The 17,177-nt window shown below is 43.7% G+C and overlaps 1 protein-coding gene across 1 annotated transcript in view; it reads right to left on the bottom strand.

Annotated features, from left to right (window-relative positions):
* Positions 1–6,554: 6,554 nt before the first annotated feature.
* Positions 6,555–17,177, bottom strand: part of LOC129829468 (XK-related protein 7-like) — a 123,362-nt gene continuing 112,739 nt past the window's right edge. The window contains exons 3-4 of the mRNA XM_055891167.1: positions 9,056–9,243; positions 6,555–8,739 (exon numbers count right to left, since the gene is read on the bottom strand). Of these exons, the coding sequence (XP_055747142.1) occupies positions 7,963–8,739; positions 9,056–9,243 (965 nt within the window). The 3' untranslated portion in view covers positions 6,555–7,962. The remainder of the gene's footprint in view (positions 8,740–9,055; positions 9,244–17,177) is intronic.

Raw genomic sequence — 17,177 nt, 5'->3', positions numbered from 1 at the left:
AAAGTAGTGCACTATATAGGGAAAAGGGCTTTGGTCTAAAGTTGTGCACTATATAGGGCACTTTCTCTCCCTCGCTCTCTCCTTCTCTCCTTCTCTCTCTCTCTCTCTCTCCTTCTCTCTCTTTCTCTCTCTCCTTCTCTCTCTCTCTCTCTGTCTGTCTCCCACTCTCTCTCTCTCTCTCTCTCTCTCTCTCTCTCTCTCTCTCTCTCTCTCTCTCTCTCTTTCTCTCCCTGTCTCTCTGTCTCTCTTTCACTCTCTCTCTCTTTCTCTCCCTGTATCTCTCTCTCCGTCTGTCTCCCACTCTCTCTCTTTCTCTCCCTGTCTCTCTGTCTCTCTTTCCCTCTCTCTCTCTCGCTCTTTCTCTCCCTCTCTCTCTGCCTCTCTGTTGCTCTATGTCTCTATTTTTCTCTTTCTTTCTCTCAGGCTCTTTCTCTGTCGCTCTCTCAATTAAATTCAATTTAAGGGGCTTTACTGTTTACGTTGCCAAAGCAAGTGAAATAAATAATAAACGAAAGTGAAATAAACAATAAAACGGAACAGTAAACATTTAGCTCACAAAAGTTTCAGAGGAATAAAGACATTTCAAATGTCATATTATGTCTATATACAGTGTTGTAACGATGTGTAAATAGTTAAAATACAAAAGGGAAAATAATAATAAATAAACATAAATGTGGGTTGTATTGACAATGGTGTTTGTTCTTCACTGGTTGCCCTTTTCTTGTGGCAACAGGTCACACATCTTGCTGCTGTGATGTCACACTGTAGTAAAATTGTACATAGTCAAAGATTTCCTTTACTTTGGCTCAGTCACATTGGTCAGGTATTCTGCCACTGTGTACTCTCTGTTTAGGGTCAGTCATTGGTCAGGTATTCTGCCACTGTGTACTCTCTGTTTAGGGTCAGTCATTGGTCAGGTATTCTGCCACTGTGTACTCTCTGTTTAGGGTCAGTCATTGGTCAGGTATTCTGCCACTTTCCCTATCTGTCTGTCTGTCTGTCTGTCTGTCTGTCTGTCTGTCTGTCTGTCTGTCTGTCTGTCTGTCTGTCTGTCTGTCTCTGTCTCTGTCTGTCTCTGTCTCTGTCTGTGTCTGTGTCTGTGTCTGTGTCTCTGTCTGTGTCTCTCTCTCTCTCTCTCTCTCTCTCTCTCTCTCTCTCTCTCTCTCTCTCAGTAGCTCCCTTGAACACTGATGGAGGTTTATGTAAGCCAGGGAGCTCTGTGAGGAAGTAGAATGATATATTGTATGTTAGATGTGTTGGCTGCTTGTGTTACTGATGATCTCTCTTTGTGCTGAAACTGTCTGTGTTAGGTGGAGGCTATTTCTGCTGTTTTCTAATTGGTAGTATTTGACCTTGAGCGTGTCATCGCTCTCTCCCAAGGCATCTCTGCAGTCAGCTAGTTATAGACAGACAGAGAGTTCTTCCTCGTCAGATCCGAGTCTTCGTCTTGCAGTTTCTCTTCCGCTCCACTGCAATGTTACTACTTCTCTGGAGACGCAGGACGATTGGTGGGTGACCGTGAACATAGACCATAGCGGATACATGAGGGAACCCGCATGAAAATATACTATAGTATACTATGGTATATACGTAAATACTGTAGTATTCGATGTAGTGTTTTTATGGATTAATATCAGCAAAACAACACGGAATACCGTAGTATTTATTGTATTATTTACAGTAGTGTTTACAGTTAACTATAGTATAAATACTGTAGTATACTGTAGTGTTTACAGTTAACTATAGTATACTTTAGTAATTAATGTAGTAATTAATTGTAGTACACTGAGTGTAACGTTTGTCGTCGGGAGAAGGAGAAGAGAACCAAGGTGCATCGTGGTAAGTATTCATAATACGTTATTTTAATAAATATGAACACTCTAACAAAACAACACGACAAATGAACAGTTCTGTAAGGTGACGAAAAACACTAAACAGAAAATAATCACCCGCAACTCAAGGTGGGAACAGGCTACCTAAATATTGTTCTCAATCAGAGACAACGATAGACATCTGCCTCTGACTGAGAACCACACCAGGCCAAACACACAGAAATAGACAACATAGAACACCAGACATAGAATGCCCACCCAAACTCACGCCCTGACCAACCAAAATAGAGACATTAAAAGGATCTCTACAGTCAGGGCGTGACACTGAGGAATTTACTGCAGTGGTTTTGCAGACATTACTGTCGTGTTTTTGCGGACATTACTGTCGTGTTTTTGCGGACATTACTGTCGTGTTTTTGCGGATTGTAGTATACTGTAGTTTTTACTGTAGTGTTTTCTTTGCAGACATTACTAGTGTGTATAGTGTTTTATTATCTCAGACATAGAAGTGGAGGCTTTCTCCTTGAGGAAACCTACTGAAGAAATACTAGAATAACACTTTTTCTATAACTTGTAGATAGGACTGGTCTCTCTCTCTCTCTCTCTCTCTCTCTCTCTCTCTCTCTCTCTCTCTCTCTCTCTCTCTCTCTCTCTCTCTCTCTCTCTCTCTCTCTCTCTTCTATAACCTGTAGATAGGACTGGTCTCTCTCTCTCTCTCTCTCTCTCTCTCTCTCTCTCTCTTCTTCTATAACCTGTAGATAGGACTGGTCTCTCTCTCTCTCTCTCTCTCTCTCTCTCTCTCTCTCTCTCTCTCTTCTATAACCTGTAGATAGGACTGGTCTCTCTCTCTCTCTCTTCTATAACCTGTAGATAGGACTGGTCTCTCTCTCTCTCTCTCTTCTATAACCTGTAGATAGAACTGGTCTCTCTCTCTCTCTCTCTCTCTCGATCTCTCTCTCTCTCTACTCTATACCTGTAGATAGGACTGGTCTCTCTCTCTCTCTCTTCCTCTTCTATAACCTGTAGATAGGACTGGTCTCTCTCTCTCTCTCTCTTCTATAACCTGTAGATAGGACTGGTCTCTCTCTCTCTCTCTCTTCTATAACCTGTAGATAGGACTGGTCTCTCTCTCTCTCTCTTCTATAACCTGTAGATAGGACTGGTCTCTCTCTCTCTCTCTCTCTCTTCTATAACCTGTAGATAGGACTGGTCTCTCTCTCTCTCTCTCTCTCTCTCTCTCTTCTATAACCTGTAGATAGGACTGGTCTCTCTCTCTCTCTCTCTCTCTTCTATAACCTGTAGATAGGACTGGTCTCTCTATCTCTCTCTTCTATAACCTGTAGATAGGACTGGTCTCTCTCTCTCTCTCTCTCTTCTATAACCTGTAGATAGGACTGGTCTCTCTCTCTCTCTCTCTCTTCTATAACCTGTAGATAGGACTGGTCTCTCTCTCTCTCTCTCTCTTCTATAACCTGTAGATAGGACTGGTCTCTCTCTCTCTCTCTCTCTCTTCTATAACCTGTAGATAGGACTGGTCTCTCTCTCTCTCTCTCTCTTCTATAACCTGTAGATAGGACTGGTCTCTCTATCTCTCTCTCTCTCTTCTATAACCTGTAGATAGGACTGGTCTCTCTCTCTCTCTTCCATAACCTGTAGATAGGACTGGTCTCTCTCTCTCTCTCTCTCTCTCTCTCTCTCTCTCTTCTATAACCTGTAGATAGGACTGGTCTCTCTCTCTCTCTCTCTCTCTCTCTCTCTCTCTCTCTCTCTCTCTCTCTCTCTCTTCTATAACCTGTAGATAGGACTGGTCTCTCTCTCTCTCTTCTATAACCTGTAGATAGGACTGGTCTCTCTCTCTCTCTTCTATAACCTGTAGATAGGACTGGTCTCTCTCTCTCTCTTCTATAACCTGTAGATAGGACTGGTCTCTCTCTCTCTCTCTCTTCTATAACCTGTAGATAGGACTGGTCTCTCTCTCTCTCTCTCTCTCTCGCTGTCTCTCTCTCTCTCTCTCTCTCTCCATTCTATAACCTGTAGATGGGACTGGTCTCTCTCTCTCTCTTCCATAACCTGTAGATGGGACTGGTCTCTCTCTCTCTCTTCCATAACCTGTAGATGGGACTGGTCTCTCTCTCTCTCTTCCATAACCTGTAGATAGGACTGGTCTCTCTCTCCTTCTCTCTCCTCTCTCTCTCCTCTCCCTCTCTTCTTCTCTCTCCTCTCTCTCTCTCTCTCTCTCCTCCTCTCTCTCTCCTCTTCCTCTCTCTCTCTCTCTCTCTCTCTCTCTCTCTCTCTCTCTCTTTTCTATAACATGTAGATGGGACTGGTCTCTCTCTCTTCTATAACCTGTAGATAGGACTGATCTCTCTCTCTCTCTCTCTCTCTCTCTCTCTCTCTCCATCTCTCTCTTTTCTATAACCTGTAGATAGGACTGGTCTCTCTCTCAACTCGTTATTTTCTCCTCGTCAGAATCTGAAATATCACAGTCCTCCCAGGACCCCTAGAGACACCACAGAGAAAGAGAGTCCCACGTGGGGCTGTGTGTGTGTGTCGTCATTTGGGATGCAGCCTCTGTTTCTGTGTTTTTCTCCCTGAGAGAGGTTGAAGGAGAGAGAGGAGAGACGAGAGAGCGGGGGAGAGAGAGGAGAGACGAGAGAGCGGGGGAGAGAGAGGAGAGACGAGAGAGCGGGGGAGAGAGAGGAGAGACGAGAGAGCGGGGGAGAGAAAGAGAGAGACGAACCCAGAGAAACAAGGTGAACCAGCAGCAGTTCCAACTTCCTAAATGGATGAATCCCACCCAACCATCAGACACCTAATAAACAATAGAAGGAGAGAGTCATTTGATTCGGGAGTCTTTTGTAGATTTCTCCCCTCTGGATTGGGAACATTTGGGTTTTTGTGGATTACACCTAAAGAATCCAACGGAACATAGGGGGACACTCCCATTCGCTGATGGCTCCGTCTCCATGTGCTGAAAGCCAATCAGATTGCGGATTTCTCCAGAACCTTTTTTTTTATATAAAAGCAATGATCACTTTCTTCATTAGAGTAACGATGATCAGTGTTAGAATCACTGCAGTCACTGAGGACATGTAAACATATAGAATGGGGGAATATCATAATACTTGACTTGTTATGCAGAGAACAAGTCATACCACTGTATTGACCAAAGAGACATTGGTTATTATTGAACGGAAAAAAAAACTCTCCACATCAGTTGTGTGTTGTATTGTAAGGCTGCTTGGTCAGCCATTTTACTACAGTATTTTCCCAACTACATTTTGTATCACAGCTTTTTTTTTCTTCTTTTACTATACATTACTATCTGCTCGTTGNTCAAAGAATTCTCAAAAAAAATAAATGGAAAATTGGTGTGTGCATATGTATTCACCTCCTTTACTATGAAGCCCCTAAATAAGATCTGGTGCAACCAATTACCTTCAGAAGTCACATGATTAGTTAAATAAAGTCCACCTGTGTGCAATCTAAGTGTCACATGATCTGTCACATGATCTCAGTATATATACACCTGTTCTGAAAGGCCCCAGAGTCTGCAACACCACTGAGCAAGGGGCACCACCAAGCAAGCGGCACCATGAAGACCAAGGAGCTCTCCAAACAGGTCAGGGACAAAGTTGTGGAGAAGTACAGATCAGGGTTGGGTTATTAAATAAATATCAGAAATATTGAACATCCCACAGAGCACCATTAAATCTATTATTAAAAACTCACGGACAAGGCAAGGAGGACATTCATCAGGGAGGCAACAAAGAGACCAGAGATAACCCTGAAGGAGCTGCAAAGCTCCACAGCGGAGAGTGGAGTATCTGTCCATAGGACCACTTTAAGCCGTACACGCCACAGAGCTGGGCTTTACGGAAGAGTGGCCAGAAAAAAGCCATTGCTTAAATAAAAAAATAAGCAAACACGTTTTGTGTTCGCCAACAGGCATGTGGGAGACTCCCCAAACAGATGGAAGAAGGTACTCTGGTCAGATGAGACAAAATTTTTGCTTTTTGGTCATCAAGGAAAACGCTATGCCTGGCACAAACCCAACACCTCTCATCACCCCAAGAACACCATCCCCACAGTGAAGCATGGTGGTGGCAGCATCATGCTGTGGAGATGTTTTTCATCGGCAGGGACTGGGAAACTGGTCAGAATTGAAGGAATGATGGACGGCGCTAAATACAGGGAAATTCTTGAGGGAAACCTGTCACAGGCTTCCAGAGATTTGAGACTGGGACGGAGGTTCACCTTCCAGCAGGACAATGACCCTAAGCATTCTGCTAAAGCATCACTCGAGTGGAAACATTTAAATGACTTGGATTGGCCTAGTCAGAGCCCAGACCTCAATCCAATTGAGAATCTGTGGTATGACTTAAAGATTGCTGTACACCAGCAGAACCCATCCAACTGGAGCTGGAGCAGTTTTGCCTTTAAGAATGTGCAAAAATCCCAGTGGCTAGATGTGCCAAGCTTATAGAGACATGCCTCAAGAGACTTGCAGCTGTAATTGCTGCAAAAGGTGGCTCTACACAGTATTTACTTTGGGGGGGGTTAATCGTTATGAAGAAAAAAGTTATGAAGTTATGAAGAAAAAATATTTAGCATCTTCAAAGTGGTAGGCATGTTGTGTAAATCAAATGATACAAACCCACCAAAAATCTATTTTATTTCCAGGGTGTAAGGCAACAAAATAGGAAAAATGCCAAAGGGGGGGGGGGGGGGGGGGGGGGGCGTGAATACTTTCGCAAGCCACTGTATATGATTACACCTTGATAAGAAACATTATCAAAGGCCACAGCGAGTAAACAATATAAAACATATAGAAGTCAACAGTAAAATAAATAATAATAAATAAATAAAAGTAATGAATGATTGAATTTGAATTTAAACTGAACCTCCAATGACAGAAGCAGGTCATCAACACACCACTATCACTGTTTCATGTTACTATGACAACAACATTTTCTACCAAATCAGCTTTGAGTCCTTCCTCATAACAGCTGAATGGTGAATTACGACTTCCCAGTTATTTCTACATGAGCATCACTGTCAACAACATCCTGTCTTGTCGACTCCTACGGTGACTGTCAAGAAAATGAACATAGGAGTTAGCACAAATATATCTGGCACAAGGCTGCACAATCTTTCATCATCACCATCACCATCATCATCATCATCCCCATCATGAGCACCACAACAGTCACCTATCGTCATCATTGACATGACTGTGTTCACTGTTTCAGTGTTGAGAGACACATGAGCCATGTCCTGTCTTGTTTCAGTGTTGAGAGACACATGAGCCATGTCCTGTCTTGTTTCAGTGTTGAGAGACACATGAGCCATGTCCTGTCTTGTTTCAGTGTTGAGAGACACATGAGCCATGTCCTGTCTTGTTTCAGTGTTGAGAGACACATGAGCCATGTCCTGTCTTGTTTCAGTGTTGAGAGACTCATGAGCCATGTCCTGTCTTGTTTCAGTGTTGAGAGACTCATGACCCATGTCCTGTCTTGTTTCAGTGTTGAGAGACTCATGAGCCATGTCCTGTCTTGTTGCAGTGTTGAGAGACACATGAGCCATGTTCTGTCTTGTTTCAGTGTCTCCTTCTGCATTTCTACGTAAGGTCACGGCCTGGTGTGACCTTAGACAACCTTTCACCTCTCACCCTCGATCTCGGCCACAGCCGATTGGCTCCTGTAGTACACACAGGATGTGTTACCCGGCAACAGCTGAGTGGAAACGCTCCACAAATGCACTGGTGACACGCCCACGTCACCTGACCTGTAAATCTCTGACACCTGTCTTCCACCTGTACACAGTCCTCCAATATCACCGCCTCCTCAACCTTGTTCTCTCGTCTCCCCTCGTCTCCCCTCGTCTCCCCTCGTCTCCCCTCGTCTCCCCCCGTCTCCCCTCGTCTCCCCTCGTCTCCCCTCATCTCCCCTCGTCTCCCCTTCCCACAGAGGGAGTAGGGTACACTTATAGTATACACTGTTGTCCCCAAGCACCCTTTCATTTACTTACACAAGAGGATAAGAGTTGAGGACTATGGTTCTCTCCCTGCACCTGGTTGGTGGAGCCCCCTGCTGGTGTGGTGGAGGTAGCGCAGCTACGTTACATTACATTACACGGTAGTCTCATATTCCGTAACCTCCTTGGGGTTCCTCAGGCTGCGGTACTGGATCCTGGGCGTCACCGGAGACGTGTTCTCCAGGACCAGGATGGTCTTCCGCAGCCGCCTGTCTATGAAGTGAGCGTCCCAGGCAGGGTACCTCTTTCTGGGCAGGTCTATCCGGATCACTGGCCCCTCTGTCCCAGGGGTCCGGAGGGCCATGGCCGGTGAGGTGGATCTAACTTGGAACACAGCTAGATCTCCTGGTACCACCTCACCCCGGTCCGCACCTGCAGTCCTACTTAGGGTCCTAGGGGGGCTGGTGAGCACGTCCGAAGGCGGGAGGGGGGACGCATCGGCTGGGGTCACACAGGACTCCACCATCACCCCCCCATCCTCCACACACCCCCTCCACTGAGCCCCGGACACCGGCCCATCAGGGTGCAGGAGACAATAATATACCAACATGAAGAAGGTTCCCAGAGCGTAGCTACAAACCACAACACACACCACGATGAGAGCGTAAAAGTCGGAGGTGTTCGGCCCGCGGTAAAGGTACCACGCCGCGGTGAGAGACACGTTCTCTACCAGAGTCACTGAGTAATAGAGCCACATTCTGAAACGGGCGCGGCCCTCCTTGACGTTGAACCAGCAGAAGATATAGATGATGCCCACTACCATGTTATAGATGATCTCCTCCCACTTGGACATGCAGAAGTCTGTCTCCCCCTGGATGGTCCAGAACGTCATGATGCACCAGTGGCTCACGACGAAGATACCGAAGTAGAGCTGCAACGCAGAGACGTCAACATTTTTTACAAACCCCCCCAAAAAACAACAGCTCAACAGTTGTAAAAAGTCAGGTAACTTTCTGAAAATTCCCAGGTTATTCCCGAAATCCCACTTAGAGAGACTAAACAGGAAATCCAGACTCTTCCAACCAGGAGAAGAAGAAATGGGAATTTTGGGAAAGTTACCAGATTTTTGCAACCGTACCCAGCATCAACATGAATATAAACTGCAATTAATGCTAACTTTGTTTAAATTGTAGAAACATAAATTGCATTTTTCTCAGTGCATGTTCTGTGTGGTGTGTAACCTTTACCTGGAACACGGAGGCAAACAGGGCGAAGGTGATGGTCCTGGCCCCGATGGTGAAGAAGTGCCACAGCATCTGAACAATCACAGCCTTGTAGGACATCGGCAGCTTGTCATCTCTGGAGTCCCTCAGAGTCTTCTGGTAGGATGCTATCATCCAGGCCAGAGAGACCAAGGAGGCTGAAGCAGAGAGACCTGGAGAGAGTGGGGAAGAGATATGAGAGAGAGATCTGAGAAAGAAAGGTGTTTGAGACACCATCTGTTAGGATGCTATCATCCAGGCCAGAGAGACCAATGAGGCTGAAGCAGAGAGACCTGGAGAGAGTGGGGAAGAGATATGAGAGAGAGATCTGAGAAAGAAAGGTGTTTGAGACACCATCTGGTAGGATGCTATCATCCAGGCCAGAGAGACTAGAGAAGTGAGGCAGAGAGATCAACAGATGGGGACAGAAGAGGGATGAGTGGTACGGAGGACGTGCATTCTTTATACGACTGGACTCTGAGATTGACATCTGTTCAGAGATTCCCTGTGTTTTATATAACTGCCTGTCCTACGGTTCCTCAATTCTGTCCTCAGGAAGACACATTACATAACCTCATCGAAGTAGACCAGACCAGCGAGCCCTCATGCTCAGCCTAAATAAAGTAGACTAGCCCAGCATAGACTACCCCAGTCTAGACTACCCCAGTCTAGACTACCCCAGTCTAGACAACCACAGCCTAGACTAACCCAGTCTAGACTACCCCAGTCTAGACAACCACAGCCTAGACTACCCCAGCCTAGACAACCACAGCCTAGACTAACCCAGTCTATACTACCCCAGCCTAGACTAACCCAGCCTAGACTAACCCAGTCTAGACTACCCCAGTCTAGACTACCCCAGTCTAGACTACCCCAGTCTAGACAACCACAGCCTAGACTAACCCAGTCTAGACTACCCCAGTCTAGACAACCACAGCCTAGACTACCCCAGCCTAGACAACCACAGCCTAGACTAACCCAGTCTATACTACCCCAGCCTAGACTAACCCAGCCTAGACTAACCCAGTCTAGACTAACCCAGTCTATACTACCCCAGCCTAGACTAACCCAGCCTAGACAACCACAGCCTAGACTAACCCAGTATAGACTAGCCCAGCATAGACTAACCCAGTCTAGACAACCACAGCCTAGACTAACCCAGTCTAGACTAGCCCAGCATAGACTAACCCAGTCTAGACTACCCCAGCCTAGACTAACCCAGTCTAGACTAGCCCAGCATAGACTAACCCAGTCTAGACAACCACAGCCTAGACTAACCCAGTCTAGACTACCCCAGCCTAGACTAACCCAGTCTATACTACCCCAGCCTAGACTAACCCAGCCTAGACAACCACAGCCTAGACTAACCCAGTATAGACTAGCCCAGCATAGACTAACCCAGTCTAGACAACCACAGCCTAGACTAACCGGGTCTAGACTAGCCCATTATAGACTACCCCAGCCTAGACAACTTCATTGTATAGTACCCCACTCTATAGTACCCCACTCTATAGTACCCCAGTCTATAGTACCCCAGTCTATACTACCCCAGTCTATAGTACCCCAGTCTATAGTACCACAGTCTATAGTACCCCAGTCTATAGTACCCCACTCTATAGTACCCCAGTCTATAGTACCCCAGTCTATACTACCCCAGTCTATAGTACCCCAGTCTATAGTACCACAGTCTATAGTACCCCAGTCTATACTACCCCAGTCTATAGTACCCCAGTCTAGACCGCCCCAGTCTATAGTACCCCAGTCTATAGTACCCCAGTCTATAGTACCCCAGTCTAGACCGCCCCAGTCTATAGTACCCCAGTATATAGTACCCCACTCTATAGTACCCCAGTCTATAGTACCCCAGTTTATACTACCCCAGTCTATAGTACCCCAGTCTATACTACCCCAGTCTATAGTACCCCAGTCTATAGTACCCCACTCTATAGTACCCCAGTCTATAGTACCCCAGTCTATAGTACCCCAGTCTAGACCGCCCCAGTCTATAGTACCCCAGTCTATAGTACCCCAGTCTATAGTACCCTGTTTGATTAAAGCTGTAATGCAGCATCATGATCGTTATACAGTGCTTACACACACACACACACACACACACACACACACACACACACACACACACACACACACACACACACACACACACACACACACACACACACACACACACACACACACACACACACACACACACACACACACACACACACACACACAGTCATTTGATCTGACAGAATCAGAAGAGTTTGCTTTGCATTTTCCTAAAAGGCCTGACGTCTGCTGTCATCATCTACTTATCAAAATTACATTAAAAGACCACTGTTATAATTTTAGAGTTTCGCCGTTACATTTTTCATGCCTTTAGACGGGATTCATTACTAATTGGACATGAGATTAAATTATTAACATTTTGCTAAATTAATATTTAATTCAGTTAAATGAGGTCTCCCGTCTCGCTGCTTTTGGCTCTCCTGCTATGATCTTAATAACATGTCTAATATATGAATTCATCCTGTTCTTCTCCAGAAGGAACAATAGACGCTCAGGTTCTCATAACTAACAGCACTCTTCAACAGAGACAGAGGCACACACACAACTTTTAAATTATTACATTTGTGAATTCTTTCAAAGTTATGTGAGAAAAGAAGAAGATGACATGGGAATACTTCAACAGTGAGAAGAAAACATGGGAATACTTCAACAGTGAGAAGATGACATGGGAATACTTCATCAGTGAGAAGATGACATGGGAATACTTCATCAGTGAGAAGTTAAAAACCTGTTATGGCTGCACGCTGAATATTGAAAAAACTGGAAAATGTGTGCACATTTTCAAACGGCCTCCTAAGAAACTTTTTATTTTCCAATATGCATATATTTACTACTGTTGGATAGATAACAGTCTGTAGTTTCTAAAAAGGTTTGAATTGTTTCTCTAAGTCGAACAGAAATATTTTTACAGCCATTTTCCCAGCCGAATTGAGTTTCCCAAAATGCGATGTGTCTCTTTAAGACCTTCTCTATAAAAGGCCATTTGACTTGGGACCATATAAACACGTCAGAGGCGTTCGTCAGACTGTAATGCGGAAGTGAGAATTGAAAGGAGTCGAATATCTCGTCCCTGGACTGAATAACACAACTTCTTGTGAGACCTGCGCAGTTAAAATAAAAATCCGGGCGCGAAGGATAATTTGATCTCGGCTTCTGGAACAAGGTAGATAACGTTGAATATGATGCCTGACTACGATATTATTTGCTACATGTCACAAAATCATCCTAAAGTATGTTTTTTCAATATACTTTAATTATATTATTGCAATTTATTCTGGACTTTAGATGTGAAACGACGGAAGAATTTTTTGAAGAAACGCTTTCTGGCGCAGCAATGCTACCGTGCTAGCTAACCAAAGAGGGAAATCATTCGTTCTGGAACCCAACTAAAGACTCTACTGGACATTGGACCCCGTTACAACATTCTGATGGAGTACCAAGAAAGATAAGACCCAATTTGGGATGCTTTTTCATATATATGTCGAACTGTTGAATGCTAACTCTGCTAACTATGCTAGGCTAGCGCTTGACTAGAATCAATGCTGCCTTATGCTAGCTTATGATGTTAGCTAATATAACGATATATTGTGTTTTCGCTGTAAAACACTTCAAAAATCGGAAATGTTGTCTGTATTCACAAGATATCTGTCTTTCATTAGTTATCCACCATATGTTTTTCTGAAATGTTTTATGAGGTGTAATTAGTAGCCGACGTTGGTGTATGTATTTTCTCTGGCTACTCCCGGCTGGATTCAGACTGTAGCTATGTATTAGCATTTTTGGGTAGCATCAATGTAAAACTGATTTATAGCTAAAATATGCACTTTTTATGAACAAAACATAGATTTATTGTGTAACATGTTATATGACTGTCATCTGAGGTCGTTTTTTCTGGGCTCTTTAGGTTGGTTTTAGTTTATTTCGGTTGGTTGTGCATGCTACTTCAATCATAATTCATACTTCATAATCATAATTCATACGTGTCTGTCCACTTTTGTATTTGGTGGTGAGCTAACATAAATATATGTGGTGTTTTCTCTGTAAAACATTTAAAAAATCGGACATGTTGGCTGGATTGACAAGATGTTTATCTTTCAAATGCTGTATTGGACTTGTTAATGTGTAAAAGTTAAATATTTTTAAAAAATAGATTTTGAATTTCGCGCTCTGCAGGGGTGTCATTTTCGGTCCGAGGTCGGGCTTGCACCCCAAACAGGATAACATGGGAATACTTCAACAGTGAGAAAATGACATGGGAATACTTCAACAGTGAGAAGATGACATGGGAATACTTCAACAGTGAGAAGATGACATGGGAATACTTCATCAGTGAGAAGATAACATGGGAATACTTCAACAGTGAGAAGATGACATGGGAATACTTCAACAGTGAGAAGATGACATGGGAATACTTCAACAGTGAGAAGATGACATGGGAATACTTCAACAGTGAGAAGATGACATGGGAATACTTCAACAGTGAGAAGATAACATGGGAAACTGTCCCGTTGTTCGTAATAATGAATAAAGTGAAACTTAATCAAATACAAATAAAGAATAAATGAACCGTGACGACAATGCAGTGCAAACAGGCAACTAAACATAAAACAATATCCCATAACCCACAGGTGGAAAAAATGCAACTTAAATATGATTCCCAATTAAAGACAACGATTACCAGCTGCCTCTAATTGGGAATCATACCAAAACCTCAACATAGAAAAAACAAACTAGAACCCCACATAGAAAATATAAACTAGACTAACCCCCCTAGTCACGCCCTGACCTACTCTACCATAGAAAACAAAGGCTTTCTAGGGTCAGGACGTGACAGAATCCTTCAACAGTGAGAAGATACCCTACATTACTCATCTCATATGTATATGTAAATACTGTACTCTATACCATCTACTGCATCTTGCCATCTTTATGTAATACATGTATCACTAGCCACTTTAAACTATGCCACTTTATGTTTATATACCCTACATTACTCATCTCATATGTATATACTGTACTCTATACCATCTACTGCATCTTGCCTATGCCGTTCTGTACCATCACTCATTCATATATCTTTATGTACATATTCTTTATCCCTTTACACTTGTGTGTATAAGGTAGTAGTTGTGGAATTGTTAGGTTAGATTACTTGTTGTTATTACTGCATTGTCGGAACTAGAAGCACAAGCATTTCGCTACACTCGCATTAACATCTGCTAACCATGTGTATGTGACAAATAATATTTGATTTGATAACATGGGAATCCTTCATCATTGAGAAGATGGGTGAATTTTACTTTTACTTGAGTAATTTTCTTTTAAAGGTATCTTTACTTTTACTCAAGTATGAAAATGTGGTACTTTTTCCACCACTGCATTTGTGAGTGTGTGTGTGTGTGTGTCTGTGATCTTGCAGCTGTCCACTCAAACTGGAAGCAGAAGAGAGCAATACAGGATATGAACCAGCTGTCCACTCAAACTGGAAGCAGAAGAGAGCAATACAGGATATGAACCAGCTGTCCACTCAAACTGGAAGCAGAAGAGAGCAATACAGGATATGAACCAGCTGTCCACTCAAACTGGAAGCAGAAGAGAGCAATACAGGATATGAACCAGCTGTCCACTCAAACTGGAAGCAGAAGAGAGCAATACAGGATATGAACCAGCTGTCCACTCAAACTGGAAGCAGAAGAGAGCAATACAGGATATGAACCAGCTGTCCACTCAAACTGGAAGCAGAAGAGAGCAATACAGGATATGAACCAGCTGTCCACTCAAACTGGAAGCAGAAGAGAGCAATACAGGATATGAACCAGCTGTCCACTCAAACTGGAAGCAGAAGAGAGCAATACAGGATATGAACCAGCTGTCCACTCAAACTGGAAGCAGAAGAGAGCAATACAGGATATGAACCAGCTGTCCACTCAAACTGGAAGCAGAAGAGAGCAATACAGGATATGAACCAGCTGTCCACTCAAACTGGAAGCAGAAGAGAGCAATACAGGATATGAACCAGCTGTCCACTCAAACTGGAAGCAGAAGAGAGCAATACAGGATATGAACCAGCTGTCCACTCAAACTGGAAGCAGAAGAGAGCAATACGGGATATGAACCAGCTCTGTAATTCCTTCAGACATCTGTTGGTCTGTTTTCGTATCTATCAGAACTCAGGATGAGACCCAGATGCTGACAGCTAGAGTAACAGATGTTTAGTGACCCAATCAGGGTGCAGGACAAAGACAGATCAACGGCAGGCAGAGGTCCGTAATCCAGGGCAAAGTCAATAAGGTACAGAACGGCAGGCAGGCTCGGGGTCAGGACAGGCAGAGGTTCGTAAACGGGTCAGAGTCAGGCAGGTACAGAATGGCAGGCAGGCTCGGGGTCAGGATAGGCAGAATGGTCAGAACTGGGGGAAACTAGGAAACAGAACTTGAGAAAGCAGGGAGACGGGTAAACACGCTGGAAAGACCTGACAAGACAAACTGGCAACAGACAAACAGAGGACACAGGTATAAATACACTGGGGATAATGACGAAGATGGCCGACACCTGGAGAAGGGGTGGAGACAAGCACAAAGACAGATGAAACAGATCACAGGGTGTGACAATATCAGATGAATCAGCTCTGTAGCACCTTCAGATATCTGTCAGTCTGTTGTCTTTGTGTGTATGTTTGTTCAGCTCCTGTCCCAGGAGGTTTAGGTTATAGAAGGATTGCTAGATTAGACATATCCAGACCACACACACCAAGACGGCACCGACTTTGACAGAGGTCACAGAGAACTAAAATAATTTTCACACAGAAAGCCAGGAAACATTTCAACTCACAACCTAGACAAATCTAAAGGTAGGTTTGGGTCTTCCTCAAGGCTCTCTTCTCAGACCTCTTCTGTTATCATCTTGTACTGTAGGCCTCTTAGTGATGTTGCTCGGGACCACAGTGTCGATTTCCCTCAGCTACTTGGTCTATATACAACTGTACATTTCAATGAAACATTGTGAATCTTCCCTTTTTGCCTGGACTGATGGTACTAGAGAAACGTTTGACATTCAGACGTGGCATTACTGTTGTACCCATCAAGATAGCTGTTCAGTTATGGTCATGTGTCACTGCTAAAATGATAACTTATATTGTAAACCTTTCTATCTTTCTATATCCTGAATGTCCCCCCCCCCTCCAGGACCCACATAATGTTATCAGGTATATGTTGAATGTCCCCCCCCCCCCCCCCCTTAGGACCCACATAATGTTATCAGGTATATGCTGAATGCCCCCCCCTAGGACCCACATAATGTTATCAGGTATATGCTGAATGCCCCCCCTAGGACCCACATAATGATATCAGGTATATACTGAATGCCCCCCCCCCCCCCCCCTAGGGGTACAGGAGTTCCAGGAAGTGGGCTTGTTGCCTTTGGAGTCCAGAGACCAACTTAAACTCAATCATATGTTTAACATCTTAAATAATTGTGCGTCAGGTTACGTGAAAAACCACATTGATATGATCTATAACCAAGTCAGTTACAATACCAGCGCAGGTGTTTATGTCTTGTAAAAACCCAAGTGTAAACAGTACTGCGAGGAACACGTTTTTCCTCCCCTTTAAGCAAAGAAAAAGTAAAAAAAAAAAAGCTTTTAAAAAGCAAGCAAAGGTTTTCATTTTGGACAAGTTTGTCTCAGTAAGAGAAACCACTCCACTGCGCCCCCTACTGATGGTCAGGGGTATTATCTGAAGGATCGGTATGATGTGCAATTAATAGATTGTTTTAATGTGAAATTAATATGTTTATTTTGTGTTTTTTAAGTTAGAGAGAAGTACAGTGAATAGTGTCACTTTTTAGGACGTTAATATAAATGAATATGGTTGTTTGTAATTTTATCTTGTCTTTTAATCATTATATGTGTTATTGTTTTTACCATTGAGGACCACTATGGAAACAAGCGTTTTAATGAATACTTTCAAGTGATATCCTCTGGGTCCACATTGTACATTCTGTTGTACATGTCTGTCTATGTCAAAATAACATTCAATTC

This window comes from Salvelinus fontinalis, chromosome 31 (assembly GCF_029448725.1).
Source record: "Salvelinus fontinalis isolate EN_2023a chromosome 31, ASM2944872v1, whole genome shotgun sequence".
In the NCBI taxonomy this organism is placed as follows: domain Eukaryota; kingdom Metazoa; phylum Chordata; class Actinopteri; order Salmoniformes; family Salmonidae; genus Salvelinus; species Salvelinus fontinalis.
The sequence above is the reverse complement of the archived record's forward strand: the minus strand, read 5'-3'. Positions and strand labels throughout refer to the sequence as shown.